At 42.2% G+C, this 25,317-nt stretch overlaps 1 protein-coding gene across 1 annotated transcript; it reads left to right on the top strand.

Annotated features, from left to right (window-relative positions):
• The first annotated feature begins 605 nt into the window (after nt 1-605).
• On the top strand, nt 606-24,848 carry LOC138978516 (cyclin N-terminal domain-containing protein 1-like). The gene is made up of 8 exons (XM_070351253.1): nt 606-681; nt 1,535-1,799; nt 2,537-2,640; nt 3,954-4,125; nt 5,299-5,461; nt 6,704-6,851; nt 8,969-9,065; nt 22,912-24,848. The coding sequence occupies exons 2-8, from the start codon at nt 1,635-1,637 to the stop codon at nt 23,011-23,013; spliced, it is 951 nt and encodes a 316-aa protein (XP_070207354.1). The 5' UTR covers nt 606-681; nt 1,535-1,634; the 3' UTR covers nt 23,014-24,848.
• The last annotated feature ends 469 nt before the right edge of the window (nt 24,849-25,317 follow it).

Genomic DNA, 25,317 nt, shown 5'->3' on the forward strand with positions numbered 1-25,317 from the left:
ATACACAACGGCCTTAATTTCTCTTTATTTGAATGAATTTCAACTTCAAAAACATCATCCCAAGTTGTTGTAGAGTGCAGATTAAAAAAAAAAATCATTGAATGAAGAATTTGAGAAATTAAACTGTTGTTCACAGTATTGGCACTCCAACATTATTTGAGATAACGAAAACAGGAACAACAAAAAATATGCCGCGCCGCTGGATTAAAAGTCAACACTGATAAAGCATTATGAACAGTGTCGGTTTGTTTTTCTCTGTGTGACTAACGCTGATATAAAGTTATCCACACCGACATGCAACTACGACAGGAAACTTCCATTCTCACTCCTCGGCACCGGCTGACGACACTGACACAAAAACTGAACAGCGCATGGAGCGGGCACACTCTTTCGTAAATCCTGATACCTTGAACTTCCATCTTTTCTCGACTGACACTTGTCCAGAATTTTTTGTCTCCCAACTAATTACCTTACATTTCAGACGGATCCTTTCACAACCGGGGTCACATAGGACTTGTTGGCTGATGGTGTACACTCGAGACGATGTTTTGGTTTGCATTCAAGACGATGTTTTTGAAATTGTGCGGTATTCCTACTTCCGGCGAGTTGACTTAGAGAACTGTCACTGTGTTTTCAAAGATTTGGCTGCGAAACAAGAGTTTTTAAAGTATTGGAGTGAGAGTAAGTTTGTGCGATCTGCTGTTTGAAGGATCATTGGATATATTACGCTTAATTTTCTCCTGCGCGTCTTCTGAAATTTCAGCTGTACGTTATAATAAGTCCTCCCCCTTTGGGGAGCAGAAACATGTCTAACAGTTACAGTGACAGTGACATACGCGGATACGGTCTCACTCTCACTCTCAGGCTTGACTTTTACAGTAATTAAATAACATTCGAATAAAAACACGCCCAAAAGCTCTTCTAATATTGTACAGATTGTAAACTTCACCCCAGTGGTAACTGGAACTCGTGAGAAAATGTGTTGTCTATACTATTATTATTACAATTTTTTTAATTTTTGAAAAGAAAATAACTTGATCATAATTGATAATGTGAAAATGAAATGGACGCTCAAGTTTCAACTGATATTCACAGGTGAAGTACTCCAGGATAGCTCTTCGTTGTGCTGTACAATTGTTCAGCCTTGGAAAGTTCATCACAGCAGGGCCCCTCTAATGTATAGGTCTATGAGTATGACCACAGTTACTGTTAATTCATGAGCGGTGCATGCATGTGCATTATATTTTATACTGTATGATCTATTCTTAAACTTGGACCATGTACTGCCTTGTCTCACACACACGCACACGCGCACAGAGACACACACACACACACACACAGACACACAGAGACACACACACACACACACAGCGAGACACGCACAGACACACAAAGATAAAACAATCTTTCTCTCTCTCGCACACACACATGCAGAAACATCCGCAGTAGTTTCTTTCTATTCAACAGAAATGTTGAGGCTTATAGCTGCTGTTTTTAAAAGCAAGATCTATGTATAATGTTTCTTCTTTTGTAGCGCTGAAAATTGAAATCAGAACACTGAGAATCTGGCGTGCCACTTAACTACACAGACAGTACATTTCTAGCATCCTTTTGCTAGACACTTCAACACAGAAATGACGGTCCATAAAGAGCGAAGTCATTGTGGCATCTTTGGGACACCTGAAGAACCCATCTTCAACAACCCGAGATGTCAGGACTTCCCTCAGATGCTCCAAGACTCATTGATAAACATGGCATCCCACAATGCACGTGATGTTCAAAAGGCTGGCACCAGGGAGGTGAGCATTAGACATTGTGGAATGTAAGAGTTGAATACAACTACAACTGCAAGGCTTGATGTTTTCACTTTTTGCTCTGCTTTAATTTTTATTTATCTTTTTTAATTTTTTTTTATCTCATGAACTCATGTGTTTCCCTTTTTATGGTGGTGGGGGGGGGGGGGGGGGGGGAGGTCAGTTTACTTGAGCCTTGAGTTTGAGCCTAATTTTTTATTTTACTATTTTTAGACTCGTGTAGTATAGATGGAACGGACGGAAAATTAAGCCTGTACATCTGTGTGCTTGTTTGTTTTTTGGTTTGTCTTTTTGAGCAATGAAATGACTAAAACTAATGCATCAATAATTGTTTTATATCAGTGCACTTAAGCACAATTTTTATGAATTTTAGCACATGTTTCTGAATCTGATGTTAAACTTAATAAGGCCTAAAAAAAAAATAGGTGTGGTTACGGTAACCCGACCTACCCTATTTTTAGGGGCCGATCCCATAACTTTTTATTACATTTGTCAAAAAAAAACCAAAAAAAACAAGTGCAAAAAACGCAATGAAAGCGAAAGCGCCCGTGTCGCACACTTATTTCCCTGTCAAGTAGGTTTAATTTGTACACATTAGAAAAAAAAGTTAAAAAAAAAAAAAGTGATTGCCTACCTACCTACCCTATTTTTTTTGGCTATGTTACCGTAACCACACCTATTTTTTTTTTTTGGCCTAATCATTGTTTTACTTTCACTTTCAGGGTGTGTTTCGGCAAGGCGTGGCAGCCAACTTTCTGTTCCTTGTGTGTGAAAAACTACAGATGCCTGACCAAGTCAAGTTTGTTGCCATCGAACTGTTTGACAGGTCAGTTTTAAGAGGATTCTGTTAAAAGTGTTATTACATTACTAACTTTAGACCTCTGACTTGAAGCATCTTCAAATTTAAAAAAAAAAAATAGAAAGAGAACAGAAAATGTACTTATCTGGAGTGTTTCATCTTAGCACTGGCGTTTCAGCTGTCCGTGAATGCTACTGACACTACTGACAGTGACACAGTTGGTTGTGGTCATAGCGATTGCATGAAAATGATTTCAAGCGGTACCCATCTCTTTTCCCTCACTTCCTTCACCTAAAGTCGTCAAACCACTTTCTTTTGATGATAACTTTTGAGGTTATCACGTGATTTGTCTGAAATTTAGCGCACAGCTTTGCCATAGATATAAATTTACAAGTTCACAAGTTCACGCCAAATTTTAGACGAATCAGTCATGCAACACTCAAGCAGTAAGTGAAGGAAAGCATGTGTGAGCGCTACGTCGCTAATAACTCCAGTTTTTGCAGAGTGATTGGCTGGACATTTTTCTGACAGATATATGTCATAGGTATGGCATACGTCATTCCAATTTTCAGGCAAATTGACTGATTAACACCGAAGTGAAAACCGACCAAAAAGATTCAAAAGTGTGGCAGGCAGACAGACACAGAGGCCTTTTAATATTATAAAAGATAGATTGCTTTCAGGACGGAGTCCGCCCTTCTTAAGAATATTTAATAAGATTGAGACCAAAATTAATTGGCACCTTGCATGTTAATTATCATTTTGCAGCGCAAGCAGACATCATATCAGATGTTTTCTACTTGTACCACAGAATTGATAAAATATTTGACGGTAAAAGTAGAACAATTTTAAATCGTTGCTCACAGAGATGATGGATCATAATGCCATGAATGTTCTTGTAGTTGTCATAAAAGAAAATGTTTATAATATTTTAAAACATTACACACTAGAACTTCAGATGCAAGCAGTCTGGATAAAATTAGCACTGAAACTAGTGAAAGCAAATATTCATTTCAAGTTCAACTGCAGTGGCAAGGGGAATAACTTCCTGATTGTCCAATTTCATGAGTGATCTTTCTGTAGTCCCTTGCCGTTTATAGTGACTGTTCCAGTCTTAATGCCTCGCTGAGTACAGTGGAACCCCCCTTTTAAGACTCTCTCCTTTTTAAGACTCTCTCCTTGTTAAAACCTGGTTTTCTCAGACTTGCTGTTCTTAACCTCTGAAAAATGACCCCCATTTTAAGACTCCCTCCTTTTGAAGACCTGATTTTCTCAGATTTTTGGAGGTCTTTAAAGGGGGGTTCCACTGTAACTGGTTTCACTTTTCAATATCCAAACAGGTTTATGCAGAAACACCTTGCGGAGCTGTATGAGCATGTGTACAGTAACTCCACCCCCATGGCACAGAAAGCGCAGGACTGGCAGAACATCATGGACAAGGTGCAGAAACAGCTCTACCTTCGTGTCGTCTCCTGCTGTCAGATTGCAAGCAAGCTCAACTCTCATTACAAGGTTTGAGTTCAATTCAATAAAACTTTATTATCTGAATGCAACAAAGAGAATTTTTTTCTTTTTGCTTGTGTACGAAATAACATCACATAAAAACACACTCGCAGAATATACAGACACATAAAAGTACACATCAATACTCACATAACCTAAACCACACATATCCATATACCCGCACCCTTAATCCTAAATACATTATGGTTAATATCATTGCTAGTCAACTTACTAAAAACTTTGGCTGAACGACTTTCGCCGAAATAGGACTGTTTGAGACTATCCAATTACAACCCCCTAATCCCCCCATGTGTCTATCCTTCTTCTTCTTCTGCGTTCGTGGGCTGAAACTCCCACGTTGCACGAGTGGAATTTTACGTGTATGACCGTTTTTTACCCCGCCATTTAGGCAGCCATATGTCGTTTTCGGAGGAAGCATGCTGGGTATGTTCGTGTTTCTATAACCCACCGAACTCTGACATGGATTACAGGATCTTTTTCGTGCGCACTTGGTCTTGTGCTTGCGTGTACACATGGGGGTGTTCGGACACCGAGGAGAGTCTGCACACAACGTTGACTCTGAGAAATAAATCTCTCGCCGAACGTGGGGATGAACTCACGCTGACAGCGGCCAACTAGATACAAATCCAGCGCGCTACCGACTGAGCTACATCCCCGCCCCATGTGTCCATCCAAATACTGAAATAGTAATATTGAGGTATATTTACGGACATTATGAACAAACAAAATCAGCAAAGCTCGGCTCTTAAGTGGGGAGAGGCCTTAAAAACGGTGAGTCTTGATAGGAAAGTTCCATTGTAAATGTAATACAGTGGAACCCCCCTTTTAAGACCTCTACAAATCTGAGTAAATCAGGTCTTAAACAGGAGGGAGTCTTAAAATGGGGGTCAATTCATAGAGGTTGTGAACAGGAAGTCTGAGAAAACAAGGTCTTAACAAGGGGGTTCCACTGTATTCTAGTAAAATGGTTGTGATTACAATCATTCTATTGTTGTGTTTTCTGTGCACAGGTGATATCCGTGGGGTGAACGGTTGTTATAAAAACTGTTGTGATTACGTTCATTCTATTGTTGTGTTTTCTGTGCACAGGTGATATCCGTGGGGTGAACGGTTGTTATAAAATGGTTGTGATCACATTCATTCTGTCCTTTCTGTGCACAGGTGATTTCAGTGGGGAGAGCGAAGCGTTACTTGCTGGAGCTGGGCCACAACTACACGGCCAACAGCATCCTCCAGTCTGAACTGCGCATTCTCAAGACGCTGGGCTTCCATGTCGCCATTCTCTCTCCCCTGGACTTTGTGGAGACCATCTTGCAGGTGCTAGGTGAGAAAGCTTTTCCGGTTTTGGTCATAATAGGCAACTTCGACTACAGTGGAACCCCTTTTTTAAGACCTCCAAAAATCTGAGAAAATCAGGTCTTAAAAATGAGGTTATGATCAGAAAGTATGAGAAAACAAGGTCTTAAAAAGGAGGGTGTCTTAAAAGGCGGGTTCCACTGTATTTGTTTTGTTTTTTTGTTTGTTTGTTTGTTTGCTTAACGCTCAGCCGACCGGCCACGAAGGGCCATATCAGGGCGGTGCTGCTTTGACATATAACGTGCGCCACTCACAAGACAGAAGTCGCAGCACAGGCTTCATGTCTCACCCAGTCACATTATTCTGACAACCGGACCAACAAGTCCTAGCACTAACCCCATAATGCCCGACGCCAGGCGGAGCAGCCACTAGATTGCCAATTTTAAAGTCTTAGGTATGACCCGGCCGGGGTTCGAACCCACGACCTTCCGATCACGGGGCGGACGCCTTACCACTAGGTCAACCGGGCCGGTTATTTTGTGTTTGTACATCGCTAAGTCGGCTATATATATGGCAACAGAATGCTTTTAGCCCTAAGATAAGTCAGGACCAAAGTTTGCTTCACTTCTTGACGAAGTCGATTCTTTGTCACTTACTTTAAAAATAAATGTTTATGTTGTATTAGAATCGTGGATGAGTTTTACGGCGTTTATTTTATCTTGCCTACATTTACAGTTATAGTTGTTTTCAGAGTTCCAAGCAGCATATACACCAAAAGTCCCCAGGGATGTGTTTTCTTCAGACAAAATAAAGAAATGAAAATTTCCTGTCATTAATGAGCTGCGATGAGAGTGGGGGAGAAGGAGGGGGGAGTATCACAAAGTGGGTTGGTTTCGTGCCTCTCGACATGTATCGTTGTCCGATTCTTTGGACACCGACAACTGCGATATCGTGGAACGCTCAATGTCAATAAGAAGCGCCTGTTTCATTTTGTTGTTGTATGAATAGCCCTAGCCCTGTCGGTAGCCCTGCAGCTCATACAAAAAATGTAAAAGTTAAACGTTTGTAACCTCAGTTATGGTCGGCCGTAAGCTAAACTTCGGCACATCAATTTATGTTTGAGTTTCCTTCCCATAATTATTTTCAATTAAAAAAAAAGAATTTTTTTTGTACTCCTAGGTGAACGACTAGATGACTAAAGATATTTCTCACTTTATGCAAAACAAAGAATAATCCATGCTTCATATTTTGATGATTTATTTATCCCCAGCATACAACACAGTGTCCCTGGATCTACCTGTCTCTGTGTACCGGTGTGTGTCGGTCAAACTCCTCACTGTCCTGCATCTGAGGCGTGACAACATCTACAGGAATCTGTTGAGGATGAGTGCTCACACTTCTTTGTCTGGGAAAGTCAGGTAAGGCCAAAAATAACAACGTTGGTTTAGGGTAACCCGACCAACCCTTTTTTTTCATTTCTAAAAAAACCAAAAAAACTAAACAAAGCAAACTTTTGGCACATTTTGCGAACCATACCCAGACTAAGGGAAGTAACCTCCTTTGACCTCGACAACACATGTGACAGTTGCAATGGCGGCTTCGACCTCGAGCGCCTGAGGTCAACTGAGAAAAAAAGAAAGCCTACCTACTCGCTACCGACCCTATTTGTTTGGGTCATGTTACCCTAAACCAACATATATCTTTGCATTGTTTGGCCTAGGCATTTGTCATTTTTGCGTAACAGTGTAACAATTTCTCTTAAAACGTAGCATGCTTTGATGAAGCGTAACAGTTGGCTGATCTGCATATTGTGAGGTTAACATAATGGAACTTGGGCGGGGATGTAGCTCAGTCGGTAGCGCGCTGGATTTGTGTCCAGTTGGCCGCTGTCAGCGTGAGTTCGTCCCCACGTTCGGCGAGAGATTTATTTCTCAGAGTCAACTTTGTGTGCAGACTCTCCTCGGTGTCCGAACACCCCCGTGTGTACACGCAAGCACAAGACCAAGTGCGCACGAAAAAATCCTGTAATCCATGTCAGAGTTCGGTGGGTTATAGAAACACGAAAATACCCAGCATGCTTCCTCCGAAAACAGCGTATGGCTGCCTAAATGGCGGGGTAAAAAACGGTCATACACGTAAAATTCCACTCGTGCAAAAAACACGAGTGTACGTGGGAGTTTCAGCCCACGAACGCAGCAGAAAAAAAAAAATAATGGAACTCTAGGTTGCTTTCTCCCTGAAGCATGTGTGCGTACATTTTTGCGACACATTGTTTTAGGGCTTTACACACATATTTTTTAAACTGTGCGGTCTTCTCCCCCTTTGTTTCTCTTACCTCTTCCCTCAAGCTATGATCAGACACTGTGATGCGAATGTACAATCTGTTGGAATCATATGTGCGTGAGAGCACGTATTGTGAGAACAAATAGCATAAAGTTTGTCTGAATAGACTGGTAGGCTTGCTTCCTTGAAGTGTGAACCAGTTTATCGCTATCATCGTTGGTTTGAATCTTGGGTTTGGGAAGGGATTTTATTACTCAACTTTGTGCAGACTCTATTCAGTGTCCAAAACCGTGTGTGCACACATGCAATACACTGGTATTTTCGACATGCATGCAGCTGCAGTAACCTTTATACAGATAAAAGGCATAAGAGGAGGAAGCAGACTTGGGAACCCATACGATTTTGCCGTATTTTGTACGCATGATTGTCGAGAATACGATCAGTACGGTCAGTGGGAAAAAAATACGACGAGAAAAATTCCTAAATTACTTTTCTTCACAAGCCCATCCCGAAGGGGATCCAGTATTTTGACACATGATCACAGTTTTTGTCGGTAAACAGTTTCTCTAATTGAAAAGCATCACAGAGGATGAGAAAAAACAGCTGATACAGACAAAATCACTAATGATGGAGATACAATTGTTATCCGAGCAGGGCGGGGATGTAGCTCAGTCGGTAGCGCGCTGGATTTGTATCCAGTTGGCCGCTGTCAGCGTGAGTTCGTCCCCACGTTCGGCGAGAGATTTATTTCTCAGAGTCAACTTTGTGTGCCGACTCTCCTCGGTGTCCGAACACCGCCGTGTGTACACGCAAGCACAAGACCAAGTGCGCACGAAAAAATACTGTAATCCATGTCAGAGTTCGGTGGGTTATAGAAACACGAAAATACCCAGCATGCTTCCTCCGAAAATGGCGTATGGCTGCCTAAATGGCGGGGTAAAAAACGGTCATACACGTAAAATTCTACTCGTGCAAAAAAACACACGAGTGTACGTGGGAGTTTCAGCCCACGAACGCAGAAGAAGAAGAAGAAGAAGAAGTTATCCGAGCCCAGAAAATAAATCAAAACGGGATGTGTCGTTATTTGGAGGGGTCGCTATGGGAGGTTTTGCTGCACTAAAGGAGCATCTTAACCAGACACACATGCCTAGATGGGTCATTGTCATGTTTGGTTGATTTTAGTTGAGAAAAAGACAGATAGAAAGAAAAGGATATTTAAAGTGTCATGAGAAATGAATGGACTTTGTTTCAGAAGTCGACTGTGTGAAGCACAGGCTGACAAGCTGCTGTTGGCCACTGGTATCATTGCTGCTGCCACCTACATCAGTGACCAGCAACACACAGACCTGGTGAGTTGTTGTTGTTGTTGTTGTTGTTGTTGTTGTTGTTGTTGTTGTTGTTGTTGTTGTTGTTGTTGTTGTTGTTGTCTCCAGTTGGTAAAGAGAAAGTTGTTGTTGTTGTTGTTGTGTTTACCTAAGTAATCAATGAGTCAGTAATGTGCAGTGTTTGTCTGTATGGACCGACAGATGGCCAGTTAGCCAAATTTTAAAGCTATAGCTTTGAAACTTAACACAGTTCTGGGGTTTGGTTTGATGAGCTCCCGACATGACCCAAGTCCGGTTGATCCTCATGACATTTCAAGGATACATTGGGGTCAGGTTCAGGTCATAAAAACTTGACGTTGAGGTTTTCTCAGATGTTTTTTAAAGCTAGAGCTGACTGGCGCAGTGGCTTAGTGTATAAGACATTGGCGTTCAAATCTCGGCCACGGCCGCCTGTTGGGTTAAGGGTGGATAATTTTCTGATCACCCAGGTCACCTTATGTGCAGACCTGCTAGTGCCTTATCCCCCTTCGTGTGTACACGCAAGCACAAGACCAAGTGCGCACGGTAAAAATTCTGTAATCCATGTCAGAGTACAGTGGGTTATACTCATAGAAACACGAAAATACCCAGCATGCTTCCCCCGAAATCAACTTATGCTGCCTGAATGGCAGGGTAAAAAGCGGTCATACACATACAAATCCACTCGTGCAAAACATGAGTGAATGTGGGAGTTTCAGCCCATGAAGAAAGAAGAAGAAGAGAGAAGCTAGAGATTTGAAATTTTACATTTTTAGTGGTTCAAAAAGCCTTCATCACTTGCTGTTATTTGTTTTTACATTTAGTCAAGTTTTGACTAAATGTTTTAACGTAGAGGGGGGAATCGAGACGAGGGTCGTGGTGTATGTGTGTGTGTGTGTGTGTGTGTGTGTGTAGAGCGATTCAGACTAAACTACTGGACCGATCTTTATGAAATTTGACATGAGAGTTCCTGGGTATCTTCTTCTTCTTCTTCTTGGCGTTCGCAGAGGTTACACAATCAGTCCAGCACTGGTGATAAATGTTGTCGTTTTCTCCAACTCCTGTCGACTGCCGTATAGTTTGGTCTGCAAGGGAGTTGGTGACGGCCACACTTCTTTTCGTTCCTCATCTAGTAAGGGACATCGCTGTAAGATGTGTTCCGCTGTTTGGTCCTCTTGACCGCAGGCACAGGTTGGTGATGGCGCCAGCTTGAACTTTCGGTTCATGTGAGCATTGAGCCTGTTGTGGCCAGTACGCAGCCTGATGAGGTTGACTTGCTGCTCTCTGGACATTGTGTGGTAGTCATCTCTGTTTGTCCTTGGCCTCATCAATGCCTTGATGATTGTCTTCTGCTCACTAAAGCTGACACTGTTATTTTTTTGATAAATGTCTTTGATGACGTCATATCCGGCTTTTCGTGAAAGTTGAGGCGGCACTGTCACGCCCTCATTTTTCAACCAAATTGGTTGAAATTTTGGTCAAGTAATCTTTGACGAAGCCCGGACTTCGGTATTGCATTTCAGCTTGGTGGGTTAAAAATTAATTAATGACTTGGGTCATTAAAAATCTGAAAATTGTAAAAAAAAATAAAAATTTATAAAACGATCCAAATTTACGTTTATCTTATTCTCCATCTGATTCCAAAAACATATAAATATGTTATATTTGGATTAAAAACAAGCTCTGAAAATTAAATATATAAAAATTATTATCAAAATTAAATTTTCCAAATCAATTTAAAAAGACTTTCATCTTATTCCTTGTCGGTTCCTGATTCCAAAAACATATAGATATGATATGTTTGGATTAAAAACACGCTCAGAAAGTTAAAACAAAGAGAGGTACAGAAAAGCGTGCTATCCTTCTTAGCGCAACTACTACCCCGCTCTTCTTGTCAATTTCACTGCCTTTGCCATGAGCGGTGGACTGACGATGCTACGAGTATACGGTCTTGCTGAAAAATGGCATTGCGTTCAGTTTCATTCTGTGAGTTCGACAGCTACTTGACTAAATGTTGTATTTTCGCCTTACGCGACTTGTTGTTTGTTTGTTGTTGGAACGACTGCAGCTTCACACATGGTTGTTGTTATTTTTGATCTATTCTTCCTCCATTGTTCTTCTTTTTGTAGTATTGGCATTTTATGGTTACAGTAAAACCTGTCTCTAACGGACACCCTTGGGGAATGGTAATAGTATCCCTATTAGAGAGGTGTCCCTTCTTCACAGGTGGAGGGGCCGGGGCAATATTTTACAAAGAGCACGTAAAATGAACAAGACACTTTTTGTCAGTCCTGTAGTATGTATTTATTGGATTGAACATGAGACTCACTGAAAATGTGAGTAAACAAATGATACATGTAGCAAACAACAACATCCCCCCCCCCCCCCCCCCCCCCCCCCCCCCCACCTACCCCGTTCCCTACACACACTGTGCATTCAAACTTACGCAAGTCGGACGTCACAAAGCTAAAAATAGCTGACTCTTCATCAGTCATTCAACGGGAAATTCCGCAGTGTGTCTCGACCAAATTGGGTCAGCTCTTGTTTCATTCAGTTTTTCTAGTCTCAGCATAAATGCATGGAACAAAAATTTAGCTGTGTTAACTATTGTTTCCTTCGAACGATTGCTTACAAAGAGAGAGAGACCATCACGTCTTCTTTTTCCGATTTGATCCTCGCGATCTGTGTTTTACCACATCCCATCTCCTTCGCCACATCTCGGCATGATTGGCCGCTATCTAGTTTTTTCAAGGCAGCGACACACTGCTCTAAAGTCAACGCTTTTCTTTTTCCTGCTGGAGATTCCATTTTCAAACACAGTAGTCTACTGTTGCTTTTGGTTGTGACTGTATCCACAATGCGGAAAGGGAAAGTGAGCGAAGCGAAAGTGAGTGAGCGAAAGTGGGTCTCCATCTAAATAAGCCACTGATTGGTCAGAAAAGGGACAGGACAACCAATCAACAACCATTTGTGCTACGGCTACGGCTGCCGAGCACTGACTGCATAACAGTCGAGTTTTCGAAGTTGCATTTTTATGTACGTTGTGTCCGTTTGTGACAGTGTTTACACTTCCTACGGTCCGAAAAATCGTGTCCGCGTCCGTAAGTGGCAGGTGTCCGCCCGTTAAAGGTTAGTTATTGTTGAAATCGTGTTCGTGCCATGATAAACTGTCCGTATGTAGCAGGTGGCCGTTACAACAAGGGTCCGCTAGACTCAGGTTTTACTGTATTTCACTTTTGGTGCTTTCGGTTAATATTAGCCCATTATGTATGTCTTTGGCTGTTTTTCTCTGAAATAAGTACCGCTCACTTCAGCTCGAGGTGCAGGTATTTCACTTTTAAATTGCCCTTGTCGGGTTGTGTTTGTGGCTTTGTGTGAATTGGTCAAAATTGATAGAGCTAAGCATTACATATTAACACTCTGATCTCTAGGTTATAGTGGTAAGGCGTCCGCCCCGTGATCGGGAGGTCGTGGGTTCGAACCCCGGCCGGGTCATACCTAAGACTTTAAAATTGGCAATCTAGTGGCTGCTCCGCCTGGCGTCTGGCATTATGGGGTTAGTGCTAGGACTGGTTGGTCCGGTGTCAGAATAATGTGACTGGGTGAGACAGGAAGCCTGTGCTGCGACTTCTGTCTTGTTTGTGGCGCACGTTATATGTCAAAGCAGCACCGCCCTGATATGGCCCTTCGTGGTCGGCTGGGCGTTAAGCAAACAAACAAACAAACAAACAAATCTCTAGGTTAAAAATTCAACAGAATGCCTCACTGTGTGATTGGTTTTGTATAGCATTGAAGGAATTGATACTGATTGACTCACTTGTCATTGGTGACGTTTAGTTTGTTGTTTTACTCAATATTATTTTTACTATGGTCTATGCTTTCTTCTTTCCTCTTGTTCTGCAATTTATATTGGGCTGCAACTCCAGCGGTTATTATATGTTTGGAAATCTCCCCCCCCCCCCCTCCCCTGTCAATTTAGTATAGTTGTGTTACTATAACTCATTGGCATCTGATATGGAGTACAGGATTTTTTCTTGCATATTTGGTCTTGTGTTTGTGTGTACGAAAGACTCTGAAAGGCGATGAGGCGGCACAAGCACAGGTCGATCGGCACCTGGGAGATCTGAAAATATCCACCCTTAACCTGCTAGGCAGCAGGGGTTCGAACCTCAAACCTTCAAGCTTAAAGGCCGGCTAGAAGGCCGACTCATGTATTCTTTTTCAAACACTAGATCGAAAATCGTATCAAAAAAGACTGAACAAAGGTACCTGTACCTCTGCTTTATTCGTGGACACACACACAACACCTCTCAAAGTATGACCTCGATCAATTGAACTGAAAAGCGAAATCAGAGAAGCAACACTCTAAAGAATCAACAGAACACCACACACAAAATGACCCAACTATTTCACAACTTGCAGAACGTTGCCAGTGAAAGAAGGAAGGAAGGAACAGAACTCTGCAAAGATAGTTCCTAGAAAATTGATCGCGGCACGGCGGTTGTTTCCCTTAGTCTGCATCGCTACGCAGGTCCTCTCGATGAGGGTCTAGGGGCATAAATTCGTCTAGGCGACAGGCGAGCGAGGAGCCAAGAAAAGCCCTGGCTCCCTTCACCCCATTGGTCAAAGCAGCCCGACACATGCTGCAACTGCCTCTCTGCTTCTGCCCTGGTGATGCAATGATGCGAGAGCTCAAGTCATCATCGGCTCCCCTAGAGCAATCTTTTTTTTTCTCAGTTGTCTGTCTCCTTCCGACACCCTCCACCCCCTTTTACCACCCGTCCCTTTCCTTCTCTCTTCGTTCGTTCTCAGCGTCACACACACACACTTGCTAACGCAAGGGGGTCCCCCTATTCCCACAACAGGCACATTAGTTGTTATGTCGTTTGACTGTGATGTTGTTAATTTCGACAAATGTTTCATGAAATGATTGTTCCTACGGTGTCTTTAATTAACACTTTTCTTTTGTGTTCTATCTGACTGTGGTGTTCTGTTGGACAAATACTTTGTGGGACCATTCTACTTTGTTTCGTTTATTCTGTCTGACCCGTCGCGATATAACCTTGAACGGTTGAAAACGACGTTAAACACCAATTAAGAAAGAAAGAAAGATTCTGTCTGACTGTTTTGTTATGTTGGACAGATATTTGGGAGATTATTGTTCTGTGTCTTGAGTGATTTTCCTGTGTGTATTCTGTATGTAAAAAAGGCATCTACTTTGAGTTCTGCTACGATGTGCAGTTGTATGTATGGAATGCTAAATAAATCCTCGAACTCAATTTGACGAGTTTTTGTCTGCTGCTGTGAAGACGGGCCACGTAGAATAAAAGAACACAACTATACGACATTTGAGAACTTCGTCAATCTCAAGTGTCGTGTAACAATTGGGGGCCAAAGCCGGGATCTACGTTTAACACCAAGGGTTTTCCAGAAACAAAGACCAGTGTCAAGACAGTCACAGGAGGTAGCCATCAGTCGGGTGTATCCTGAGGGATCAGTATTGGGACTACAGGACCGTGGATTCGGTGTGACTGTGTGAAGAGTTTGGTAATCGCCGCAGCTCGGTCGTGAGCGACGCCGGAGTGTATCGGGATTACAGAGGTTAGCTGCCGTTTGGACGAGGACTTCGTCGCGGAGCTAAAGCTACTACGAACTACGACGTACCTCATAAATATTGTGTTTACAAAATATAATATCGGTACTTTCCCACAAAGTACAAATAAGTCAACTACATGCAACACACAAAACTGAACCAAAGTTCAGCAACGGCAGCGTTTCCTAACACAGTCTCTTCTTGACCCTCTCTCCCAAAGTAACATTTCTGACGTTTAAAGCGACAGAAAGTTCCAAAAGACGTCACAGTGCGAATGATGGCGTCACGTTAACATTCTGTCACTTCTCCTTCATGCCTCCCGAGGAACTCATATCAGAAAGAATTTCGAGAACAAAGTTTGTCTCGGTCACTTCGTAGTATTAGAGGTAGAACAATTTACTCGTAAGGTCACCGCCAGGCCCTGCATGTATCGGTATCGTAGTTCATTAGAAGCCTGACGGTGTGCATCAAGGATCGCTCTTACGAGCAGGATGGCAGCTTTGCCGTCCGTTGGTCACATTCATTTAGTGTTCTTTAACCTCCGGAGCAGTGTAACGCACACAGTGCCTCAGTTACCTGTCCTCTTCGCTTCCTGGTTACAGCCCTCCATTGTTGTGTGTCCGTTCTTAGATCTCCATCTCGTGTGTTTTTTATGTGTGTGGCTTGGAAGTGGGGTACACATGGTCGTAGCACACACAAAAAGAATAAAAAAAGGCCCCTAACTCTAGCGGAAGAATACATAAATGTACACACGGCCATCGTGCTGTTAGTACTGTGTTTCGCTGGTTTAGAGATGCGGGCGCGTTGGCTGTGGCTTTATTTTTCTCGTCATGTTTTTTAATGTTTTTACATTTAGTCAAGTTTTGACTAAATGTTTTAACGTAGAGGGGGGAATCGAGACGAGGGTCGTGGTGTATGTGCGTGTGTGTGTGTGTGTGTGTGTGTGTGTGTGTGTGTGTGTGTGTGTGTGTGTGTAGAGCGATTCAGACTAAACTACTGGACCGATCTTAATGAAATTTGACATGAGAGTTCCTGGGTATGAAATCCCCGAACGTTTTTTCATTTTTTTGATAAATGTCTTTGATGACGTCATATCCGGCTTTTCGTGAAAGTTGAGGCGGCACTGTCACGCCCTCATTTTTCAACCAAATTGGTTGAAATTTTGGTCAAGTAATCTTCGACGAAGCTCGGACTTCGGTATTGCATTTCAGCTTGGTGGCTTAAAAATTAATTAATGACTTTGGTCATTAAAAATCTGAAAATTAAAAAAACAAAATAAAACAAAATAAAACGATCCAAATTTACGTTCATCTTATTTTCCATCATTTTCTGATTCCAAAAACATATAAATATGTTATATTTGGATTAAAAACAAGCTCTGAAAATTAAATATATAAAAATTATTATCAAAATTAAATTGTCGAAATCAATTTAAAAACACTTTCATCTTATTCCTTGTCGGTTCCTGATTCCAAAAACATATAGATATGATATGTTTGGATTAAAAACACGCTAAGAAAGTTAAAACAAAGAGATGTACAGAAAAGCGTGCTATCCTTCTTAGCGCAACTACTACCCCGCTCTTCTTGTCAATTTCACTGCCTTTGCCATGAGCGGTGGACTGACGATGCTACGAGTATACGGTCTTGCTGAAAAATGGCATTGCGTTCAGTTTCATTCTGTGAGTTCGACAGCTACTTGACTAAATGTTGTATTTTCGCCTTACGCGACTTGTTTAAATTTTTATTTTGTGTCGCTTCGGTTTGTTTTTGTGTTGGTATGTTTGTTTCTTTTTTGTGTCGCACATGGTGTGCACGCTCAGCTACTGACTGTGGTCTTCGGTCTTCACTTTTTCAAAAGCTGCGATCTTTCGGTCCTGTTCTGGGAAGAAAAGAAGTGGCGGAGTAAACAGACAAAGGGAAAAAAAGCTGAAAAAAGAAAGGAAAAATAGCGTCTTCACTGCTGCGTTGGGCAAAATCCAGGACTATCGTTACGTATACTTTCCCCAGGGATTGTGTTCTGCTGGTTCGGTTTTCTACGTGCAAGAAGCAAGAATTAATTCACCGTGATGGTATGAACAAAGGATGCAAAGGAATCGTTTCAAACCAGATGATTGTCGCGTGTATATTGTCATTGCTGTTGGTTTTAAGTCAACATCGTTTTCTGCATTTTGAGGCACGTTCCCGATACAATGTAATGCTATATACTTAAGGCTTTTCGATTTGTTGTTGTTGTCGAATTAGAGTTCTGTTTTCCAGATTAACGTTTGATTTATTTCAGTTCTGTGTGATTAATGAGAAAAAATGGTGACCGATGGGTTTAATATACAATAATGAAAAGTAAGAGAAACAATCATCCACGCATTGCATCAATACATACAGTTGTATATAGCTGCCACACACAAAAATCAGCTCTTTTTACGTTCCCAACGTTCCCAACGTTCAAGCTTCAAATTCTGTGATCTCGTTGTAGAATGTAGATCGTGCCTTTCAACAAAAAAAACAAAAACAGGGTGACCCCAAAAAATGCAACGCTCAAAAGCGTTTAATTACTTCTACGTATGTAAACCGAATCTTTTTATATTTGTGACATAAACTTCAGCCTATGCATGACACTTCCACAAAGTGGCAATTTTGTAGATCAAATGGTCTGACTTTTGTGCAATGTCAAAAAATGTTGCCAAATTCGGCGATTGACTCAACAGAACGAGGTTTGAAATTGAGCGGTAGCAATACTTTCCTGATTAAACCCTCCAGACTTTTACATTTTGGATTATCTGAATGCTTAGTATACACAAACACCCCACTCACCCCCTAGATCATCGGTGACTTGAAAAAAAGCAGTTACAGCTAGGTTGAGGGCAATCCCTAGACAGGAAAGCTTTTGTGCCATTGACAATTTTGGAGGTGTAATTTGAAACACATTTTGGAGAAAAGGTAAATGTCGGACCATTTTTCCTACAGACTCGAAACTTTGTGGAATGGTCGTGGACGAACTGAAGTTTGCGCACTACAACAATGAAAATATTTGCTAAACGCAAATGACTAGAAAAATTAACCCCTTCGTTGTAAAGTTACACTTGCGCAGTGTCGTGCAAAATTCATCAATGAACGCATTCATCCGTGGGAAATGCCCTGATCCTGCCTGTAATTGCTGTATTCAAGTCACCGGTTGTCTAATGTTGATTAGAGTATACTATGTCATTCGAATTACCCCAAAGGTAACAATCAAGAGGGCTTAAATCGGGCTAGTTTGGCTGCCCTTCAATTTCAAACCTCGTACTGTTGAAACGATCCCCGAATTAAGCAACATTTTTTGAAATTGCACAAAAGTCCATTTGATCTACATAATTGTCACTTTGTGGAAGGCTCATGCATATATGCTGTAGTTTATGTCCACCAAATATGAAGTAATTCGGTCAACAGATGTAGAAGTTATTACCATTTTTGCGGGTTGCATTTTTTGGGGGGTCACCCTGTACAACGGAAGACGACCAGCATGGGAAACTGCGTTTCCCGGAAAGACATTTATTTCCAATGTAAATTGCTCTAAATCCTCTTTTGCAGTTATAACTGCCTTTGACTTCGTTCATCCATAAAAACGGAACAGAAAACCATTGAAACCAGCGCCAAACAAAACAAACAACAAAACAAGCATTCAGAAACACACACACACACACACACACACACACACACACACACACACACACACACACACGCACACACACACACACACACACACACACACACACACACACACACACACACACAACTCCCTCCCCCCTTAAAAAACACCCCAAGAACTCAAAAAGAGCATCAGCAGCAAACAACCTGAATTGCCAAGACTTATCTCCCGACCCGCTGATTGAAACTGCGTTCTATTTTTGGGTTTTATAACAAAAGAGCAAACCGTGTGTGCTAGTGTGTTTTAGTGTGTGTGTTTTAGTGTGTGTGTGTGTGTGTGTGTGTGTGCTTCAGTGTATGTGTGTGTGTGCTTCAGTGTATGTCGAGGCGTGTGTCTGTGTGTGAGTGGGAAACAAAAACGAGAAACTAGAAAGAGAGTGAAAGAAAGATAGAGCATCTCAAACAAACAGTATGTACCTGTGGTCATAAAAACACAAGAATGAAGAAACCCCGTTGAATGGAAATTAATCGATTTCAAGACATTGACAGAAGAAACAGATGTTACTCATTATGAAATTGTCTGAAAGTTTGGAACACCCAAATGACATCAGCTTTGATGTAATTTTATTCTACTCTTCTACTTCTAGGGGATATACAGCTTGTGATTATGACATTTCTTTGGAATGGTTAATCACACTTTAATATTCTTGTTTCCTTTTTGACTCACATGCGAAGCAAAAGTGAGTCTATGTACTCACCCGAGTCGTCCGTCCGTCCGGCCGTCCGGAAAACTTTAACGTTGGATATTTCTTGGACACTATTCAGTCTATCAGTACCAAATTTGGCAAGATGGTGTATGATGACAAGGCCCCAAAAAACATACATAGCATCTTGACCTTGCTTCAAGGTCAAGGTCGCAGGGGCCATAAATGTTGCCTAAAAAACAGCTATTTTTCACATTTTTCACATTTTCTCTGAAGTTTTTGAGATTCAATACCTCACTTATATATGATATATAGGGCAAAGTAAGCCCCATCTTTTGATACCAGTTTGGTTTACCTTGCTTCAAGGTCAAGGTCACAGGAGCTCTTCAAAGTTGGATTGTATACATATTTTGAAGTGACCTTGACCCTGAACTATGGAAGATAACTGTTTCAAACTTAAAAATTATGTGGGGCACATGTTATGCTTTCATCATGAGACACATTTGGTCACATATGATCAAGGTCAAGGTCACTTTGACCCTTATGAAATGTGACCAAAATAAGGTAGTGAACCACTAAAAGTGACCATATCTCATGGTAGAAAGAGCCAATAAGCACCATTGTACTTCCTATGTCTTGAATTAACAGCTTTGTGTTGCATGACCTTGGATGACCTTGACCTTGGGTCAAGGTCACATGTATTTTGGTAGGAAAAATGTGTAAAGCCGTTCTTAGTGTATGATGTCATTGCTAGGTTTAGTTATTTGACCTTGACTCTGAAGGTCAAGGTCATGTAAAGGTCAAGGTCAAGCATGTGAGTCGTATGGGCTTTGCCCTTTTTGTTTACATTTAGTCAAGATTTGACTAAATGTTTTAACATAGAGGGGGAATCGAGACGAGGGTTAAAATTAATTGTCCGAAATCGATTTAGAAACAATTTCATCTTATTCCTTGTCGGTCCCTGATTCCAAAAACATATAGATATGATATGTTTGGATTAAAAACAAACTCAGTACGCTAAAAAGAATAGAAATACAGAAAAGCGTGTACTCAGCGCGACCATTACCGCACTATTCTGGCTTGTCGATTTCACTGCCTTTGCCACGAGCGGTGGACAGACGAAACTACAAGTATGCGGTCTTGGTGAAAAAATGCAGTGCGTTCAGTTTCATTCTGTGAGTTCGACAGCTTGACTTAATGTTGTTTTTTTGCCTTACGCGACTTGTTTTTTCTCCAAAAACCGTATGTCAGTTTCAAAGCCGCAAATAAGGTGTTCCGGCTTTCATTAACTCGCCTTGGTTATTACGCTTTAGGGTTTCCTTTCTTCATATAATCACGAAATGATTTCTATCCTATACGCAAAAGGTACATCAACAAACACACACAACAACAAACACCAACTAAACAGCAATAACAAAACAAAAACAAAAAACAACAAAGAAACCCCACCAAAACAACAACAAATAAACTACAACAAAAACCACACACACACACACACACACACACACACACACACACACACACACACACACACACACACACACACACACATACACACACACACACACACACACTCACTCACACACACACACACACACACACACACACACACACACACACACACAAATGAGAAGAACCGAAAGGAACAAATAAAGAAGTACAACGTTTTGAGAACTTCTAAGAACATTTTCTTGGTTAGAATTAAGTTCATTGACTCACCTGCGTAATCAGTAAGGAGTCTGAGTAATGGGCGACAGCCGGCCGTCCATAGACGGAAAACTTAACGTTGAGGTTTTCTGAGATGTTACTGAATCTAGAGCTTGGAAACTTTGTACACTTGTAAGGTCTGACGTCCCTCAGCCATACCTCAAGTCTGGCTTACCCTCGTACATTTTCAAGGTGATGTCGATGCTGAAAAGCATCTGGGATTTCATTGAGAACAACATAAAAGATCGGAAAAAAACCACCCACTTCTCCTACCTTTCCGTACTTTATTATTCGTCGTAATTCACAGGCTCCCGGGAGTATTTCACTCGCCATGTCGAGTAGAAACATGTAACTGGCGAGTAGAAATGTTCATCTACTCGCCAAAAGTGAGTAAAGTTGCTGACAAAATTGTTGGTTTGGCTAGTAAAGTTTGCTCTCTGGCTAGTACATTTTCAGAATCCATTTTTTGGACTGTCAGGGCTGATTCAATTATTAAACATTAAGATTTATCCGCCCGAGTAAGAAGAGTTTGCAACCTAAGCACATGTTTGTCAAAAGGAAAGACAGTCAGTTTGCGGCTGGCAGCAATGGGTTATCGATTGCAGTGACTTTTTTCCACTTCAGCCTTGGGTTAGACATTTTCTCTAGTTTTAAGGTAGCGTGCTTATTTTTCAGTTTTCACAACATGGCCTTTCTTCTCTCTTTAGAGGTAGCGGATTTATTTCCCAGGTTTCGTTGCTAGCTTGCTTTCGGTTTTGTTGGCCTGTTGTTTAAGCGGATGCACCCTAATATTTGACATTCTTTTGTATTTGAGGTGGTGGTCTTGTTACCCATTTTTCGTTCCTTCTCTTGATTTGCCTTTCGTTGACCCGTGTTATTACGTTGTTAGCCAATGCTCTCAATACTAGCTTGCTTTCCATTTCGTTGGCCTGTGTTACGATTTGTTAGCTTGGGTGCACGGCATGGGGTGCATAGGATATGGGGGTGGTGGTGGTGGTGGTGGTGGCATGCTGTCTTCGCCATCCGTGTTGCTGATTTCTTGTCTTGCACTTCCTTCCTGCTGAGAGCAAGGAGTTGTCCGGCTGCTGCTCCCGGGAGGCTGGCTTTCCTCGGCTAATCCACTGTGTAAGCCTCATCATATCTTTTTTGCTTCGTCGTTCTGTAGGGGGGACAGGTCTAGTTTTTGTCTCCTTGGAATCCTTCATTTTACTACCCCCATAGTTGCATTTTCTTTCTTTCTTCTTTCATCATCTTTAAAATCTTGCCCTCTTTAGCGCCTCGTTTCAGCCCTCTTGCGTCTCCTTTTATGAGACCGTTGGTGCGTGTGCGCGTCTCTGTTTGCTACTTTTCTTGTTGTTTATCCCTTAAGTACGGTCTTTTATCTCCTTAGTACTAAGTAGTAGTCGCCGTTTAAGTGTTGGGGGTGCCCCTTGGCATACATTTACCCCCGCATTGTAGTACGGCTTATCTTGGCGAAAACAGAATTAGTTACTTGATCTCGTTCAGAGGCAGAGATTGAACGGAAATTACGATGCTAAAGCGTGTTCGGTACTTCAGTCCTTGATAGGGTACGTTCTGTATAGTGTAAATAGTATCTATATTTATATTTCCTTGACTTTCGCAAGACACTTGATCAGTGTCCTTTACTGGGAAAAACGTATTGCTGCAGCTTTAACTTTCGTTGTACTTTGTGGAATCGGAGACGTTTTGCCTCAGTCAGGTTGATAAAAAAAAACAAAAAAACATTGTCGTCGTCGTTGTTGTTGTTGCTGTTGTGGTTATTATAAGCTGACAGTGACAAGTTCAGTATCAGATATTCTTGATGGAAACGGAGACATTCTGGCGCTGTAGGGTTGTTGTTGCTGCTGCTGCTTCTTTGTAGTTCATGTGTGTGATATAGTTGAATAGCCCCAGGATCGACAGTTTTCCTTCTTGCTTTGTGGAAACGAAGACATTCTGATGCAGTTAAACTTAAGCTGTTGAAGTTGTTGTTGTACTTAAATGTATATCTATTGTCGAACATTCAACATTTCACTTGCCTTGGTAATGGAGTGCTGATGATTCCATAGGGGTGTGCCCGCGTGCCTGTATATGTTAGGGGTTGTCACGTAATAATAAAGAGTGAATTTCATTGTTTTTCCCTCCAACAATTAATTTTTTTGACAGCACTACTATCCGATTCGTACTTAATAAACAATTAACAAAATACTGTCTTTTATTCACAGGTAATCGCACACCTACTCCGCATCACCCAGATCACCTGTGAGGACATCGAAGACTTTGTGTCTACACTGGTCAGGGAGGTACACACATCTGCAGACCTGTGACAGCTGTGTGATGGTAGATCTGTGACAGCTGTGTGATGGTAGATCTTTGACAGCTGTGTGATGCTAGATCTATGACAGCTGTGTGGTGGTAAATCTATGACAGCTGTGTGATGGTAGATCTGTGACAGCTGTGTGATGGTAGATCTGTGACAGCTGTGTGATGGTAGATCTATGACAGCTGTGTGATGGTATATCTATGACAGCTGTGTGATGGTAGATCTGTGACAGCTATAGATGGTAGATCTTTGACAGCTGTGTGATGGTAGATCTATGACAGCTGTGTGGTGGTAAATCTATGACAGCTGTGTGATGGTAGATCTTTGACAGCTGTGTGATGGTAGATCTATGACAGCTGTGTGGTGGTAAACCTATGACAGCTGTTTGATGGTAGATCTTTGACAGCTGTGTGATGGTAGATCTGTGTGCTGGTAGATATGTGACAGCTATGTGATGGTAGATCTGTGACAGTTGTGTGATGGTAGAACTGTGACAGCTGTGTGATGGTAGATCTGTGACAGCTGTGTGACGGTAGATCTGTGACAGCTTTGTGATGGTAGATCTGTGTGCTGGTAGATCTATGACGGCTGTGTGATGGTAGATCTGTGTGCTGGTAGATATGTGACAGCTATGTGATGGTAGATCTGTGACAGTTGTGTGATGGTAGAACTGTGACAGCTATGTGATGGTAGATCTGTGACAGCTGTGTGACGGTAGATCTGTGACAGCTTTGTGATGGTAGATCTGTGTGCTGGTAGATCTATGACGGCTGTGTGATGGTAGATCTGTGACAGCTGTGTGATGGTAGAACTGTGACAGCTATGTGATGGTAGATCTGTGACAGCTATGTGATGGTAGATCTGTGACAGCTATGTGATGGTAGATCTGTGAGAGTTGTGTGATGGTAGATCTATGACGGCTGTGTGATGGTAGATCTGTGACAGCTGTGTGATGGTAGAACTGTGACTGCTATGTGATGGTAGATCTGTGACAGCTATGTGATGGTAGATCTGTGACAGTTATGTGATTGTAGATCTGTGACAGCTGTGTGATGGTAGATCTGTGACACTGACAGCTGTGTGATGGTAAATCTGTGACAGCTGTGTGATGGTAGATCTGTGACAGCTGTGTAAAGGCAGATCTGTGACACTGACAGCTGTGTGAAGGCATATCTGTGACAGTTATGTGATGGTAGATCTGTGACCGCTGTGTGATAGTAGATCTGTGACACTGACAGCTGTGTGATGGTAGATCTGTGACAGCTGTGTGATGGTAGATCTGTGACAGCTGTGTAATGGCAGATCTGTGACACTAACAGCTGTGTGATGGCATATATGTGACAGTTATGTGATGGTAGATCTGTGACAGCTGTGTGATGGTAGATCTGTGACAGCTGTGTGATGGTAGATATGTGACAGCTGTGTGATGGCAGATCTGTGACAGCTGTGTGATGGTAGACCTGTTACAGTTATGTGATGGTAGATCTGTGATAGCTGTGTGATGGTAGATCTGTGACAGCTATGTGATGGTAGATCTGTGACAGCTGTGTGATGGTAGATCTGTGTCAACGGTGTGATGGTAGATCTGTGACAGCTGTGTAATGGTAGATATGTGACAGCTGTGTGATGGTAGATCTGTGTCAACTGTGTGATGGTAGATATGTGACAGCTGTGTGATGGTAGATCTGTGACAGCTATGTGATGGTAGATCTGTGACAGCTGTGTGATGGTAGATCTGTGACAGCTATGTGATGGTAGATCTGTGACAGCTGGGTGACGGTAGATCTGTGTCAACTGTGTGATGGTAGATCGGGGATGAGTTATGATGCCGTGATTTGTTAGTGTTAATTGTTGGGGGGAGGGGGCAGGGTAGGGGTGACACGGGAGAGGAGGTGGAAGGTAGGAGAGAGAGAGAGAGAGAGAGAGAGGGGGAGAGACTAGACAGGGAGTGAGAGAGAGTAAGAGAGAGGAGAGAGTGAGAGAGAGGATAGAAAGCAGGGGGGGGGGGGGGGGGGGAGGGAGCGGGAGGGAGGGATGGAGGGAGAGAGAGAAATAAAGTGAGGGAGGGAGATAGAGAAATGGAAAGAGGGGTGGAAAAGGGGAGAAAGAGAGGGAAGGTGAGAGGGAGGGGGGGAGAGAGCTATGGAGGGAGAGATAAATGGGAAGAAGAGAGATATATGAATGGACCGAGGGAGAGAGAGGGAGGGGGGGGAGGATGGATTAAGGGATTGAGTGAGAGAGAAGGGGGAAGGGAGGGAGAGAGAGGGGAAGGAAAGAAGGGAGGGAGAGGGGAAGGAAGAGAGAGAAA

This window comes from Littorina saxatilis, linkage group LG10, assembly GCF_037325665.1.
Source record: "Littorina saxatilis isolate snail1 linkage group LG10, US_GU_Lsax_2.0, whole genome shotgun sequence".
Lineage (NCBI taxonomy): Eukaryota > Metazoa > Mollusca > Gastropoda > Littorinimorpha > Littorinidae > Littorina > Littorina saxatilis.

Coding starts and splice junctions, on each gene's coding strand:
- LOC138978516 (XM_070351253.1), top strand. CDS start 1,635: ATGACGGTCCATAAAGAGCGAAGTCATTGTGGCATCTTTGGGACACCT. Junction 2,641..3,953: donor GCCATCGAACTGTTTGACAG/GTCAGTTTTAAG, acceptor ATATCCAAACAG/GTTTATGCAGAAACACCTTG. Junction 9,066..22,911: donor ACCAGCAACACACAGACCTG/GTGAGTTGTTGT, acceptor TTTTATTCACAG/GTAATCGCACACCTACTCCG.